Raw genomic sequence first — 16,174 nt, 5'->3', positions numbered from 1 at the left:
GTTTGGTTCATTTTTAGTAAAGGAAAGAAAGGGAAGAGAAAGGAAAAGAATGGAATAGAAAGGAAAAAAACCTCAATTTCCCATATTTGGTATAAATTTTCTCTTTCCTTCCGAATTCCCCCGCTTTTGGGAGGAAAGAAAATTGATATTTTATTAAAGAGTCTTTCCTTCCAATTGCTCCCATTTCCTTTCACTTAATTTTTTTTAATAAACCAAACATTGGAAAGTAATAAATTTCCTTCCACCTCCTTTCCTTCCAAATTCCTTCTACCAAACAAACTTTTTAATCTCCCCCATTCCCCAATCAAAAATCGTATTTTTTGAAAAACACAAACCTCTTAAGCAAATCAGAAGATGAATATATAGAAGCCTGTCAACCCCAAACACAATCCTCCATTGTTACTTTTTCCAAAAGCTTGAAGATTTGCAGAGTTCTCAAACTTCAAGTGGTGTATAAGTGGTGGTTTTTCCCTGTGTTATCTCAGTCTCTCTCCTGTTCCTTTCGCACTCTGAACTGACGAATACCACCACCGCACCACCGCTCACGGGTCCACCACAGCACTCCGAATTTCAAACTCCAAATTTGGAGAGAAGAAAATTGAAGTCGATGTTTGTGGTTTTTTATAAAATTGGAGAAAATTGAAGGAATTAGATAAATTTTGTAACCTGTATAAATTCCAATCCGTAAAATTTCCGGCGATTACAAAAGAAATTGCATCTCTCTACAGAATTCCAGATTTCATTCCAGATTTCTTCTCTACCTGAAAAGTTTGATTTCCAGCATCAATTTAAACTATTTTTCGAGGAAACAAATTCAAGGAGTTTTCCGACGATTCCATAAAAATCGAAGGTTTGTTTGGTACTAATTTTACTCTATATTGTAAGCTATAAGTGTTTGAGTTTGTGTTTAGCATTAAATATTTGAGTATGAATTAAGAAATTTTTAATTCAATTCAATAGTATACGAGCTCAAACAAAGAAAAATTCAAGATTTGCGTTTTAAGGTTAGAAATTAGGATTAGTACTTATTTCTACGATTTTGATATTTTACTGATGATTTGCGTTTTCTTTTTTTGTTTTTTTAGGGATATTTTCAGGTTTTTATAGAATCATAGTGTGACAGACACAAGGTTTTGCAGTAATGGAGGTTAGTTTTGTTTTTAGTTAATATTGTATATGCTGTTCTTGTTGTATGTAAGTATTGATTTTACTATTTGAGGTTGAACTTTGCTAATTTATTTCTTTTAATACTAAAGAAATGATGAGATTAGATTGTTAGGTTAAAGTACTTGCATTATAACATCTATTGCGAAATTATCATTATATAGTGTTAGAAGTTGATGAGTGAATCTCGACTTTGAAAGCGAAGGGGACACTTGACCATATTGATCGTGACAATGGTTCATTTTAGGTATGATTTGAGTCGGGCATTTGGTTCGAAGCTACAAGCCTACATTGATTATGTGCATTTTGCAAAACTTGACTGATCTTTAATTTGTAGATAAAAGATTACGTCGTAGGTTTAATCATGTCATTATGCCTGTAACCCTCCTTTCCTACAAGGTGAATAGACTATACAACCCTCTCCTGCAGGAACATATCTACAACATATCCAATCCTCATTGGTGTCCTCACCACCTTGATAAGCTTGAACCTTTCTCCGAAGTTCAGACATTGTACCTAGAAGTCTGGACTCTGGAACAAGTGCTGCTGCTTGTGTCTTCTAATGTATGAAGTTTGGGATGGCATAAAGTAGGAAAGGGCCTATATTTTTACTCGGATTTAATTAAGAAGCCAAAGAGTGAAAAACAAAGACTTCGGAGCCTATTGGATCAGACATGATCTATGGCATTTAACTTATCTTTTTTCTTGAGGGTAGAATAAGGTACACGGAAGACTTTGGAGTCGGAGGTCATCAAAAAGGAATCTTTCAGACGTGAAAAGAACAATTTGGAGTTTCCCTTTTTTTTTTCTCGCTCGAATTTCTTATATTTTTTGTAGTCTCCTTTCAGCTAGCTCTTTAAGAAGCCTATGATAAGCTACACTCTCTTTTGTACCAAACTTCTCTATTTGGAGTTAATAAATAGATAGAAGTATGTAGAATTACTCAGATTATTTAGGGAAAACCTGCTTGGGGAAATCCTACTTACGCATTGTATTTCAGTTCTTAATACTAGTCAGTAGTCAACACACCCTTTAAGTATATTATCCTACTCTTTTCCCTTTTTAACTTTGGGGTGTCAGTGTAGGTTGGGGTTCTGTTGTTTCAAAACCCCAATTTGCACTGTCATTTTGTTGCAATAGATAATGTAAAATCAGGTTGTTATCTTGTTTCTTTTTGAGAAATATGGCATGAGTTTTGTCATGGTTTGACATAGAATTTGAAGTTAACACTATATATTTAGTGAGCTTCTATCTTCAGTTCCGATAACATGTTGCTTTTGATTTATGTATTTCATTGTACTTTCATGCTTTTGTGTTCTTGAAGAAAAGTTGGCTTCTCTATTGTTAATACTAAGGTTAGGTATACAGATGTTGTATGAGGCTTGGATGCTTGTTATCTTATTCTTTTCTTTTTGTTTCTTCTGCAATTTTTAAGGGGTTAGGAGATATCTTTCAAAATTGACAATAAGAGTACTTTCAAAGTGATTATTGTCAGTTGTTTACAGCCTCTTTCATTGCTGCATATTGCATTTAGTGGTATACCCCCTTCTTTTTACTTTCAACTGAAGATGGTTGGCCGGTTAATTTCATGCAGAAAATTGATATTGATAGCACAGTTGTTACCTTGGATGGAGAACAATCAAGTGGTGGAGGATTGCAGATGCGAGGAAAAGAACGTGTTGTTTTTAAACGCCCAGAGAAGTCTCGCCTTGGTACTTCTTTTTTTGCTACTTGGTTTTATTTCATACGTTCTATAATCTGTTTTCGTTCAATTTCTTACCTTTTGATTGTATTAATGTATGCTTTATCTGTTTGGAAATAATAGTCTCATATACCAACTGTGAGTCTGGAAAAGGTTGTCACATTTCTTAAAATAGTAATGGTTTATGGTTGGATATCTCAAAATACTCTCTGATAAGGAATTTGTGATTAAGTGCTCCAAGTATTTCTCTAGATTTAGCTATTTAAGCAGGCCATTAATTGGTCTCAAGCTTGTGTTAAATGTCATATCACATATGTGAGATGGCATCAAGCATTTTAGTGTCATTAAGCTTGTATGTCTTCTCTTGGCTACTATCATATAGAGCTATGAGCCATCCTATGTAGAAACAGTTAGCCTCTGAAAATTTTCTGCATTAATTCGAATTATGTTGCCTCTTGAGTCAATAGTGAAAGTTGTGAAACCAGAAAGTGCTAAATATCCCTGCACTCTGCGTGATAGCTCTCGTTGTTTTACAATGTCCTCACATCCTAGAGATGTATGCTTCATTTAAATTTTGATTTTGATTTTCTTTTTTCAGGGTTAGATACCCTTGCTCTTACAAAACGGAATGAATCAAAACTCGATGGCCTTTCAAGGTTCCCAGAGAGAGAATTACTTCTGTTGCAGCATCTCTTGATGAAGAGGAGAAGTCAACTGTGACTGATATTGATGAAGATGAGGTTGTGGTACATAAAAGTGACAAACGACGTCCCAACTGGAGATTCCGGGAGGCTTCTTTGAGTGAGGCTTCACAATCAGGTTATGATTATCCCTTTCTAGTTTCTTCTAGTTTTGCACTCTTCCTTACTCCCATGATAACTCTTGCCTATTAGAAAGTTTTCCAATAAATGATATTCAAGTCGGAACTGCGGAACTCAATGTCAGAGCTGCCACCTTCTGACAAGATAACTTCCACATTTCCATGTGCCATCATATCTTTGGGGAGTTAATAAGTAGTAAGTTGTTGGGCTTGAGACCTGTGTTTTGCATTCTTCTTACTAGTTTCCCTTCCCACACCAAATAACTGTTGCCTGCCACAAAGTATTGTACACATAAATGAGCATCGAGTAGGAATGGTGGAACTCAATGCCAGATCTGCTACCTTCTGTGATGAAGTTGGGGTACAATTTCCATGTGTCATAACATATCTGAACTATTAATAATTAGAAAGCAGTTGGGCCTTTGACCTCTTATCTGTTGTTACCATCCCTCCTGTTTGGATTACCTTATATCTTGGGCTCTCGGGTAGGTTGGGATAGGGAGCCTTCTTGAAAATTTGCAGTGTTTGATTTAGAAATATGGAAGAGAAGTTTGTTCTAATATATTCTCATTGATTTTCCACCTTCCATGTATCGTGCTTTGTGTTTCCTTCTAATGCTCTTCTTGATCTCTATTTTGCAGAAATTACTGTAGCTCAAGATGGTGATTGCCATGACAGGTGTGACACGCATCACTCTAAAGGTGTCCGGTCTGAAGTCTTTTTGATACACGACAGGGATGACTCTGAAGAAAACTCTAGAAGTGAAAGGAATAGAGGGACTCCTAGACGTCATGCTGATAGCAAAGGCTGGAGTCGTGCAGAGCATGATCGGTATGAGAGAGGCTCTAGTGCTGGAAGATATGACAGAGACTCTAATAGTAGACGATATGACAGGGACTCTAGTAGTAGGCGATATAACAGAGACAATAGTGGAGAGTATGAAAGTAAACGAAGCAGATATGAAGGATATAGGTTAACTCCTGGTAAGTCTATTCATGTGATTTTGAATCTTCCCCCCACTATCCAGAAAAAGTAAAAAAAAAACCTCATACTAGTTAGAGAAGAGTTTGCTTGTGAAATCAGATGATCCAGTAAGGGTATGTCATGGATATTAGTTTCTGGCTTTTTGGTCTCGAAAAGAAAAGATGCATGATTAAGAAGTCAAGAGAGGAACTAGCTCGTTATACGTGGTTCTGTTCACTGTGTCAATTCATTGAGACACTTTTTAGTTGGGACTCTTTGATAGCTAAAGAAAGAGTCTTCAACTACCTAAGTGATTATATGTATTGCTATCATTTCCTTTTCTGTGGAAGGGAAAAAAAGGATGCTAAATGTTAGAATTCAGAAGAGAAAATAAGGAGACATGATGTCATGAGAGTTATGCTTAGCTATGAATAATAAAAAAATAGATACAGAGAAAAATCAGGTAGCTATATTAGATAATTAAATATCTTCCGAACTTAGTTTCTATTGTTATTTCTCAAAATTGTTCTGCTTGTAAAATACAAAAATTGATGTGGTTTTGTTGAAGATCAGTTTATATTGTTCTGAGCCATCAGAGTGAAATCTTATCATATGCAAATATTGCAGGCAGATCAGACTGGGATGATGGGAAATGGGAGTGGGAGGATACACCACGTCATGATGGTAATTATAATTCCAGCAAGCGCTATCAGCCTTCACCATCTCCAATGTTTGTTGGAGCATCCCCTGATGCAAGATTGGTTTCTCCTTGGCAAACACCACGTTCTGGTACGTTTCTTGCAGTCTCCTCTGGAAGAAGGATTGTAATTATTTTTTCTATTTTGTTCTTCTTTCATATCTATATCTCTGCTGACATTGGATATATAATTGGTAAAGGTGCTTATGCTTCCCCCTGGGATCATGTGTCCCCCTCACCTGTCCCTATACGAGCTTCTGGATCCTCTGTGCGATCTTCTAATTCTAGATACGAGAGGAGTTCATATAAAGGTAGACATTCGACTGGTGATGCACAAAGATCCGAGGTATGCTATTTTGAACTAAGTGTTTTTATGTTTGACAACCGTGAAATTCAGCTTTGGACTGTTTTAGATGTTTTGGATTTGTATCAGCATCTTCTTTTTCTTGTTTTTTGCAGCTTGGGGTTCAGTCACTTTATTCACTTATTATATATTGCACTTCTTATTTTAGGATATGGATGCTGAAGCTTCTGTGGCTATAGAATATAATCCTGAAATCACAGAAGATATGCGCTTGCAAATGGAATACAATTCAGATCGTGCATGGTTGGTGAAACTTTTAGCTGTTTTCATTTGTTTGCAGTTGCTATTAATGTGTATTCTCCTCTTTTATCCTTTTAGGCATACTTCAGTCTATCTTCTGGTTGATGTTTCCTTGATCTGTTATTCATTGTTCTCTGTCTTAACACTTCATATTTGGCGGTCATACTATGTTGACATTTAGCTTTGATTGAATACAGGTATGATAGAGAGGAAGGCAGCAATGTGTATGATGTTGAAAGCTCATCTTTTTATCTTGGTGATGATAACACATACCAGAAGAAAGAAGTGGAATTGGCAAAACGGCTGGTATGTCTGAGAGATGTCTAAAACTTTCCCGTTTCGATTGTATATCGCCTTCAATTTTTGTATTCGGTCCCTGTTCTGCACATCAGTTGAGTAGTATGCATTCAAAATTATCGTGAAGGATTACAAGCTAAGCCACTTTAAGCACATTTTATAGCTTATCAGCATGTGTGGCTCATTTGTTGCCCAGGTGAACAGATGCATACTGTGATGTGTCTCCTAGATCCATAGTGCAGCCGCTTAAAAAATTGCCCTCCCCCCTTTCCCTCACGATTAAAGTAGAAAAATAAGTAAAACAAACTAAACATCTTATCTTTCAAACATCTTACCTTTCGCTATAGTACTTGAGAATTCCATGAAAAGTTTGGCCCTCTACGGCATACTTGAAATTGCATGTCGGGGGATCTTTATACCAAAACTGGAATCAATTATAACCTTCCATTGTTCAAAATGATAAGCATGCCTGAAGTTGAAGATCTGAAAATGCTCATGTCCGATTTGTCATTGATTTAAACAAGCGACTGCTACCTGGTCTAGTTTGAAGATGCTTAGTAGTGACTTTTTGGATCAATTTTGTTCCTTTGTCTATCTGCCTTTTAATATCATGGCCTTTCTGTAGGTGAGAAGCGATGGAAGTATGATGTCACGTGCTCAGAGCAAGAAGCATTCGCAGCTTAGTGCTGACAAGCAACAATGGGAAGACCGCCAACTGATGAGATCGGGTGCTGTTCGAGGTACTGAGGTTCAAACTGAATTTGACAATGAAGAGGAACAAAAGGTTATTTTGTTAGTTCATGGTAAGTCAAATTGTAGCATTTTCTACTCCTACCCGCCACTGTAGACAACAGCAATAAAGTCAATATGACGAAGCTTCAGTTGTGCACTTGCTAAACTCTGTTCCATGTGCTTGTCACAGATACTAAACCACCATTCTTGGATGGTAGAGTGGTTTATACTAAGCAGGCAGAACCTGTAATGCCTCTGAAAGATCCAACATCTGATATGGCTATCATATCGCGTAAAGGATCTGCTTTAGTACGTGAAATTCGTGAAAAGCAAAGTAGTAACAAGTCACGTCAACGGTTTTGGGAACTTGCGGGTTCCAAACTTGGTGATATTCTTGGTGTTGAAAAGACAGCAGAACAGGTTCTTAATCTGGATATATTTATCAATGTCGATCTATTCAATTTTGCTATTTCGTCAAGGTACAGTTTTTTTATTATGTGTTCAATTTCAGATTGATGCTGATAACGCTAAGGTTGGTGAAGATGGGGAAATTGATTTCAAGGATGATGCAAAGTTTGCTCAGCATTTGAAGAAGGATGAAGCAGTTAGTGATTTTGCAAAGACGAAAACCCTGGCTCAGCAGAGGCAGTATCTTCCCATATACTCTATTAGGGACGAGCTGTTACAGGTAACATGTTATATACGTAGAAATAGGTCTGCTTCATTGCTATGGCTGTGGTCACTTCTGAATCCTGACATTCTTGGCCATACCCTGTTGCATTTATTCTATTTCCGTGGGGTAAATGTTCTGGGTCCTGTACCTTGGAGGACTAGAAATTTATGAAGGGTAATTCTAGCTAATGGAAAGCAAGTTCTATTCACTGTGGGTACCTAGGTAATAGATGCTTAATGTCTGAGGATATAATGGGTATCTTGTCCTCCGCTCATATTCTGTTTGCGAAATGATTGTTGTTTAATGCGTAAGTATATGTGTATGCTTGTCTTTATAATGGAATTTGAGTTATAGTTGCGGTATTGTTGTCTGTTTCCAGTTTCCCATTGCAAATCTGGAACTTTTTCTGATATACTGAAATGGTGACAGGTTATTCGTGAGAATCAGGTTATTGTGGTCGTTGGAGAGACTGGTTCAGGAAAAACAACTCAACTAACACAGGTTTGTAGCTGTTTTTTCTTATTCCTCACTGGCTTATTTTGAGAACTAAAATTGGTGCTTACTATTTTTTTGAGGAAAAATTTATTTTTTCTAATTTTTTGACATTGGATTTGAGAACTCAGCTTTTCTAGACTGGGATTTTAGATAACCTGAATATATGTTGGAACTATTGCAGCCTCTGGCATGGATGAAATATTAAAAGACTACTATGATTATGTTTTGACTTTTGAGGATGATAAGTCAATTTTTCCTTGTCCATCTGTTTCTAACTATTTGAAATGGTTTTGCAGTATTTGCACGAAGATGGTTACACTTCGTATGGCATTGTTGGATGCACGCAACCAAGACGTGTTGCTGCTATGAGTGTTGCGAAAAGAGTTAGTGAAGAGATGGAAACTGATTTGGGAGATAAGGTCGGATACGCTATCCGCTTTGAGGATGTTACTGGACCAAACACGATAATTAAGGTTTGTCTCCTTTTCGTTTATGCTGCATGAATAAAGTTGGCAGTCCCCCCAATGTACTACTCCATGTTTCTTAGTTTAAAGATGCTAGTGACTTTTGATCTTTGGACCTTTTGCTTGTCATAATTTATTTTTTGTAGTGACTGGTTGTGCTCGCTTATTCCAGATTCTAATCGAATCTGGTTTTTGGCATTCTTTCCTCTGAGTTTGTTAGCTAACCTATCTAATTCATTGCCTCTTCACTTTGCAGTACATGACCGATGGAGTACTTTTGCGTGAAACACTAAAAGATGCCGAACTTGAGAAATATCGGTAAGATTTTAAATGGATGACCCTTTATGGTCGTTGTTTATATATTACGTCATTACTTATCAACTGAAAATGAAGTTTTCAAATGGCTCTAAATGTTTGCAAATCATGGTATGAAGTATACTGCAAGTCTGCAACTGGGTATTATTTTCTAATACGGAGACTCTAATTTTTTAACAGTGTCATTGTGATGGATGAAGCACACGAAAGATCACTCAGCACTGATGTGTTGTTTGGGATATTGAAGAAGGTGGTCGCCCGACGTCGAGATTTCAAACTGATTGTGACTTCAGCTACTCTCAATGCGCAGAAATTTTCAGATTTTTTTGGAAGGTAATATGTGATTCTGTGTAGCTTGACTTTACTTTATTAATGAGAATGAAGCATTGAGGAAGGGAACTTCCAAAAGACATCTCAAACTATGTTGGTCATATCAACCAAATTTTCAAGCAAGATAATAATATAATATTGCTCCTGTTGGTCATGTCACTTGCTATTTTGTTTTTTCTACAAGAAATAAAGTTAGTCCTAGTAAGGAGTAAGTGAAGAGTATTTGAAAGAGAAACAGGTCCCTAAAATGTAACAGATTTAGTACAACAAATTCTTTCAATCTTCGTGTGCATCAATAATGGTATATCCAGGGAGAGCTGTGCGAACACGACCCAGAGTGGAACCAAGTAAATTACTCTACCCTGACCATCATAACTACAGAGTGTACAAGTTTGGATAATTATATTGTTCTGTTTATTCAGATTTCCACTAGGACAACTAAAATAGCAAAGTTTGCACTCTCTTGGCCTCCTCGTGACTGGCAAAACCTTATAGGAGGCATTCTAGCAAGGAATTGGAACGCTAACAAAAGACAACAATCTTTGAGAAGACTTGAAAACATCAACTAAATCTACCAAGAATAAGAGAAATAGAAAGAAAGGTGTTCATGGGTGTCGTCACTACTAAAACACAGCACTTGATCATTAGGTCTCTTCACCATTACAACACAGGCTGATGGAGGCTCTGTTTGGAGGAGGGAAGGGGGGATAGTGGCTTATGATCATCGAGGCTGGTAGCATTGTACCTTCTGGAAGGGAGGGGTGTCGAGATGGTCATGGTGAGATCTGGATTTATTTCCATAACTTTTGATTACTTAAGAGAGGGATTTTAAATTTGGTTAGGTGGGGGAGGGTGGGAGTCATTGAAGACCTATGTGGAGTGATCAGATCAAGGTGAAGGGAATACAAAAATCTTCATTCAAACATACGATGTACCTCAAATCCATTCCCCTTTGGTGTTACTTGTGTATTGGTAAGGTACAGATTCTATGTCGCTGACTCTCATAGCCAAGCAAAGGCCCAACAGCATAAACTCCTCCTCCCCCCCCCCCTCCTGGTCTTCTCCTGGTGAGATTTGATTCCACGAGTTGCAGGGATTGAAGGGGTAGATCAATGGACTAAGCTATTCTGGCTTCTCAGGCTCATGATCTTATAAAATGTTAGACAATTAATATTATGTTTTCTAATGGTTATCTTAAGAAAGGAGCCTGTCTAGACCTTAACCAGCAAGATGTCTTGGTGTAGCATTTGCAGGCCAGGCACTTGAGAGTTGAGAGCAGGGGGAAAGGGTAGGGGAATCCCTACCTCCAAAGTACTGCAGTTGGGAAAATTCGACCTTGTGATCATAAGGCTACAAGGTGAATCCTCAACTAACTACACCAAGCAAGCTTGGTAAAAAAAGTTGATATTATGTAGAATGTGGACTTTGACCTTTCAAATAAAGTTAAAATACTGGAACTTTATAGAGTGAGTGTTCGCTGTAAGATGTTGGAAGAAGGATTTACTTGGAGAAAAAGAACTCTTCAACCAGTTGTACATTGTTAAAGAGATATAAGTAGACCAAAAAAGCAACACATCTCATCTCTTTTCATAAACATAGCTCACTTCAATGTCAGAGTATGGATCTTACTCACTTCAATGAAAGCACTTTGGATAGAAAAGGAACTTCCCTGTTTTATCCCCATAAACCTTATGAACCTATTGTACAGTCACGTATTAACTGTGATTGACTGAGGCTCTTGCAGCTGCCAAATAGCTAGAAATTTTTTCCTGTCTAAGTAGATATACTCCCTCTGTTCCTAAATAGAGTTCCCATTTTTTCATTTATGTATGTCCCAAATAGATTTCCCATTTCCTTATTTGGTATGAGTCCACCAATTAAAATATTGTTTAGCTTCATATTTTATTACATGACCCACTTCCCCACATTTTCTCTCAATAAACAATTCATGAATAGTGTACCAACTTCAATTTTTCATTTTGATTTAGTACGACTAAGGTCCCACTTTGTTGGTTGAACGATTATATGGTAATGTCTTTATTTGTTGGTCAATACCATTTGTCTATACTTAATGTAGATCGCTAAGTTGGCTAGACATTTTAAAGCTAATTCTCTCATTTTTCTACTGTTTCAGTGTCCCAATTTTCCATATTCCTGGGAGAACATTTCCTGTCAATACCTTATACAGTAAGACACCTTGTGAAGATTATGTTGAAGGTGCTGTCAAGCAAGCAATGACTATTCACATAACCTCCCCTCCTGGTGACATCCTGATATTTATGACTGGACAAGATGAGATTGAGGCAGCATGCTATGCTCTTGCAGAGCGTATGGAACAGCTAATCTCCTCAACTCAGAAGGCAGTTGCAAAACTCCTTATTCTTCCTATCTACTCGCAACTTCCTGCTGATTTACAGGCAAAAATATTTCAAAGAGCTGAAGATGGAGCACGGAAATGTATTGTGGCAACCAACATTGCAGAGACTTCTCTGACTGTTGATGGTATCTTTTATGTCATTGACACGGGCTATGGTAAAATGAAGGTCTACAACCCGAGGATGGGTATGGATGCTCTTCAAGTCTTTCCAGTGAGCCGTGCTGCTGCAGACCAGCGTGCAGGACGTGCTGGTAGAACTGGTCCCGGAACTTGTTACCGACTTTATACAGAAAGTGCATATCTGAATGAGATGCTTGCTAGTCCTGTACCGGAGATTCAGAGGACAAACCTTGGCAATGTGGTTTTGCTTCTGAAATCTCTCAAAATTGAGAACTTGCTAGACTTTGATTTTATGGACCCACCTCCACAGGAGAACATCCTTAACTCCATGTACCAGCTTTGGGTGCTGGGTGCCCTTAACAATGTCGGGAGCCTGACAGAACTTGGTTGGAAAATGGTGGAATTCCCATTGGACCCTCCACTAGCAAAGATGCTACTAATGGGTGAACAGCTGGAATGCCTTGACGAGGTGTTGACCATTGTTTCCATGCTTTCAGTCCCAACGGTGTTTTTCCGTCCTAAAGACAGGGAAGAGGAAAGTGATGCTGCACGAGAAAAGTTCTTCGTCCCTGAGTCTGATCATTTGACCCTTCTCAATGTGTACCAGCAATGGAAAAGCAATGACTATCGGGGCGACTGGTGCAATGATCATTTTCTTCAGGTCAAAGCTTTACGGAAGGCTAGGGAGGTAAGATCCCAGCTTATGGATATTCTGAAACAACTGAAGATAAAACTTACATCATGTCCTGACTGGGACATTGTTAGACAAGCCGTATGTTCTGCATATTTCCACAACTCTGCAAAGCAGAAAGGGATTGGTGAGTATGTTAACACAAGGAATGGGATCCCATGCCATTTGCACCCGAGTAGTGCGCTCTATGGATTGGGCTACACGCCAGAGTACGTTGTTTATCACGAGTTGCTTCTAACCACAAAAGAATACATGCAGTGTGTCACTGCTGTAGAGCCCAATGGTTAGCCGAGTTGGGGCCAATGTTCTTCTCAGTCAAAGATTCGGATACATCATTGTTGGAGCATAAGAAAAAACAGAAGGAAGAGAAAACAGCCATGGAAGAAGAGATGGAGAATCTAAGGAAAGAGCAAGCAGAGTCGGAGCAAAGAAGGAAGGAGAAGGAGAAAGAGAAAAGAGCTAAAGAACAACAAAAAATCGCAATGCCAGGGTCGCGACAAGGTTCCACTTACCTGAGACCCAGAAAGATGGGTTTGTAAATAAATAGTTAACTGATTGATATGTACAATGTACAACAACTTTTGGCAAGTAAAATTTAATAGTCTGGATACAACGATGTACAGTGTTAGTGATTTAGGAGGAAGTACTAGGCCTTCAAATGAGGATGTCATTCTGTTTTATTAGGAATGTCATTTTGATTATTTTCATTTTTCTGAAGTCCCACTAAATTCAAGTTCTGAAATAGTTTGAAACAATGAAAACCTTCTTTGCTCATACCCGGGTATTTGTGTCTGACAAGTGTCCAATTATTATTGACTAGTCTTACATGCACGCAATCGTGCGATAACGTGTGATAACAAATGAAGTAGAAAATAAAATTAATTGAGTAGAAAAATTATCTTTACATTTTATTTTCTCAAAAAACTACTGTTCAGTTTAAATGTTCTACTTTCCCCCCCTTTTTTCATTCAAAATGAAACAGTTAGTTATATTCTATTTTTTTTTTCTTTTTCTATATTTTGGTGTCCCCCATGTGTTACCTTATATAATAGAGATCTTTGCCTGAAATGAAGTTATCATGTCGGAGTGTCAAGAATATGATATGGTGCTTGGGCCAAAACAAAGAGTTTGAGTAACATTTGATATTTGTAACTATCTTAATTTTCTTTAATTTTTCTTCATTTATCCACTAATATATTACCCTTAATCCAAACATATCTCTATATAAGAGTTCCATGAGATACTTATTATATCACAATGTTATCCAATCTCTCTAGATTCACCATTGCCACCTCAAAGAAAAGAACCTTAATTTGGAAAATAGTATAACTCCTCTTTGTCAATAGATATTGATTTATGATACATTATGATATCATATTAACCATAACATCTTTTTCATCGATGTTTATTATTTTGTTATTTATTGAGATCGAAAAAATATTGAAATGGAAAATAATTGTTCTCTACCGCGCATTTTGTGATCCTAGACCAAATCACTTGATAATAAAACCGTATTTGGAACCGATCATTATGATATATGAACATCAGCCGATATTAGGGTATGCAAATATTTAACCTATATGCCTAATATTTAGCAAAATGACAATATTGTCTATTTTTAAGAAACATTTGAAGAGAAGGAGATAGATAATCATAAATCTTCACAATAGTATATAATCCATTTGCATCCCTATCCATGACAACGACTAACTGATGAAGAAGGGGTAGGGGAGGCTAGGACTTGATATAGAGAGAGGGTATGCAGCTAAGTGCATCTTCTCCATATTTAAAAGTACTATAGTTTGAGTTTTAGGTTTGTTAACCATATCTTTAATTATTTTATAGTAAATATTGTAAAATGTTAATCTTTTAAAAAAAAAAGTATATTTATAATTTAACATCATTTTTACGTACTTTTTTTAAAAGATAAGATGAAGGAATAAAGGAAAATCCTCAAATGAGTCACATAAAATTTAATCCCTAAACCTTAGAAATATGAGATGAGAAACGATATCACTACTCTAACCTCTAACCTCTAACCTCTAACCTCTAACCTCTAACCTCTAACCTCATCATTTTTACATACTTGCACATAAACTTAGAGGTCATAGTTCGGTTTAGATCTCGTCAATTTAAGACCATGTGGCCATCTTGATACTCAAGGATATGCTCACATTACAAGAGTGTTTCATTCGATAGATTTTTTTTTTTAGACTAGGATTCGATAGAAAAATTAATTATCCAAATAAGATAGTAGTTTTCTATTATTTCTCAAATTTAAATGGATTTGATGCATACTAATTTATTATTTCTCAAATTCAAATTTAAATGGATCTGGTGCATACTTCATATAGTGAGTTTTATAGAGATATAGTGTACGTATATACAACATAGTGGATTTTTTTATCAATGGAAAATAGAGGATTTAATTTTAATTTAATGTTTTAACATGTAGAAAGATGTAAGTTATGTAGTATATATCATGACACTTGCTTTAACATATAGAAAGATGTAATTTTTGCATGATATAGTGAATTTCTAAACGATATAGTGAGTTTTTGCATAATATATAGTGAGTATCTGAATGATACAGTGTATTATTCATAAATAATGTATGATATAGTATATTTCTGAATGATATAGTATGTTTCTGAATGATATAGTGACTTTCTTCATGATATAATGGGTTTCCGAATTATATAGTGGATTGTTTAGAAATGATGTAGTTTCTGAATTATGTAGTGGATTGTTTAGAAATAATGTAGTTTCTGCATGATATAGTATATTATAGTGAGTTTCTGTATAATATAATGGGATTTTGTATGATATAATGGGTTTATGAATGATATAGTAGATTGTTTAAAAATAATAACATGCTTTTGGCTTGGTGCACGCTAATATTAATGTGAACTGGGTCCACACAAGTCAGAGTGTTCGTTTATTTGTTAAAGCGAAGTATAATTTTCTTAAAATAGGATATAATTTTTCTTTCTACATAAAGATATGTCATATCTTCTTATTAATTTCTACTTTTTTTTTATAAAGGTAAGATAAAAAAAACATTAGGCTACCCTCCTCTCGAGGGTAACACCTAATGCGTCGGATACAAGAATGGATGAAAGAGAAGGAGAGTTACAATATGAGATGTCATAAGAAGAAGAAACTAGATGCCCAACATTAGCCACCTAGTCGGCTGCTCGATTAGCTTCGCGGAATACATGACAAACACTAAAGGATTGGAACTTGGTGAGGAGGAGCTTGGAATCTTCAATTATGGAAGCAATTTTCCAAGGCACTGACCAGATATTGTTTAGAGCATTGATAATGAGGAGATTATCACCTTCGAGCAGGATGTGTTGGAGACCCAGTTGCGAGGCCGCCTTTAGACCGTGGTGCAGTGTCGTAGCCTCAGCAATAGGTATCGTCGTATGTCCTAGGTTGAACGTTTGGGCTTGAATCAGCTGTCCCTGATGATTGCGGATGATGAAGCCTGCTGCAGCTGCTGACCCCCGAACAGAACCATCAAAATTGATTTTGAACGTAGCTAGGGGAGGAGGTTCCCAAGCTAGTTGAATAGAATGTGAGGGGGGGGGGGGAATGGGTAGGGGGTGTTGTCCCTGTAAAAAGAGAGCCAGTAGTTTGGCACAAGTCAAGTTACAGACGAGTCTGCCATTCATGAAAAGCGAAGTTAGCTCGATGAAAGACACGAGACGTGCACCAGTGTTCATTA

General features: G+C 36.9%; 1 protein-coding gene across 1 annotated transcript; it reads left to right on the top strand.

Annotated features, from left to right (window-relative positions):
• Positions 1–306: 306 nt before the first annotated feature.
• LOC104904214 (pre-mRNA-splicing factor ATP-dependent RNA helicase DEAH7) lies at positions 307–13,220 on the top strand. Its single transcript, XM_048635761.2, is given in 19 exon segments — positions 307–850; positions 1,086–1,147; positions 2,759–2,876; positions 3,465–3,512; positions 3,515–3,685; positions 4,328–4,669; positions 5,277–5,438; positions 5,547–5,692; positions 5,859–5,953; positions 6,148–6,256; positions 6,873–7,050; positions 7,170–7,399; positions 7,491–7,667; positions 8,082–8,153; positions 8,444–8,620; positions 8,868–8,929; positions 9,107–9,259; positions 11,391–12,721; positions 12,724–13,220. Coding segments are annotated over 18 exon segments (3,837 nt in total). The 5' UTR covers positions 307–850; positions 1,086–1,141; the 3' UTR covers positions 12,984–13,220.
• Positions 13,221–16,174: the final 2,954 nt, after the last annotated feature.

Source organism: Beta vulgaris, chromosome 9, assembly GCF_026745355.1.
Source record: "Beta vulgaris subsp. vulgaris cultivar EL10 chromosome 9, EL10.2, whole genome shotgun sequence".
NCBI lineage: Eukaryota > Viridiplantae > Streptophyta > Magnoliopsida > Caryophyllales > Amaranthaceae > Beta > Beta vulgaris.
The sequence above is the reverse complement of the archived record's forward strand: the minus strand, read 5'-3'. Positions and strand labels throughout refer to the sequence as shown.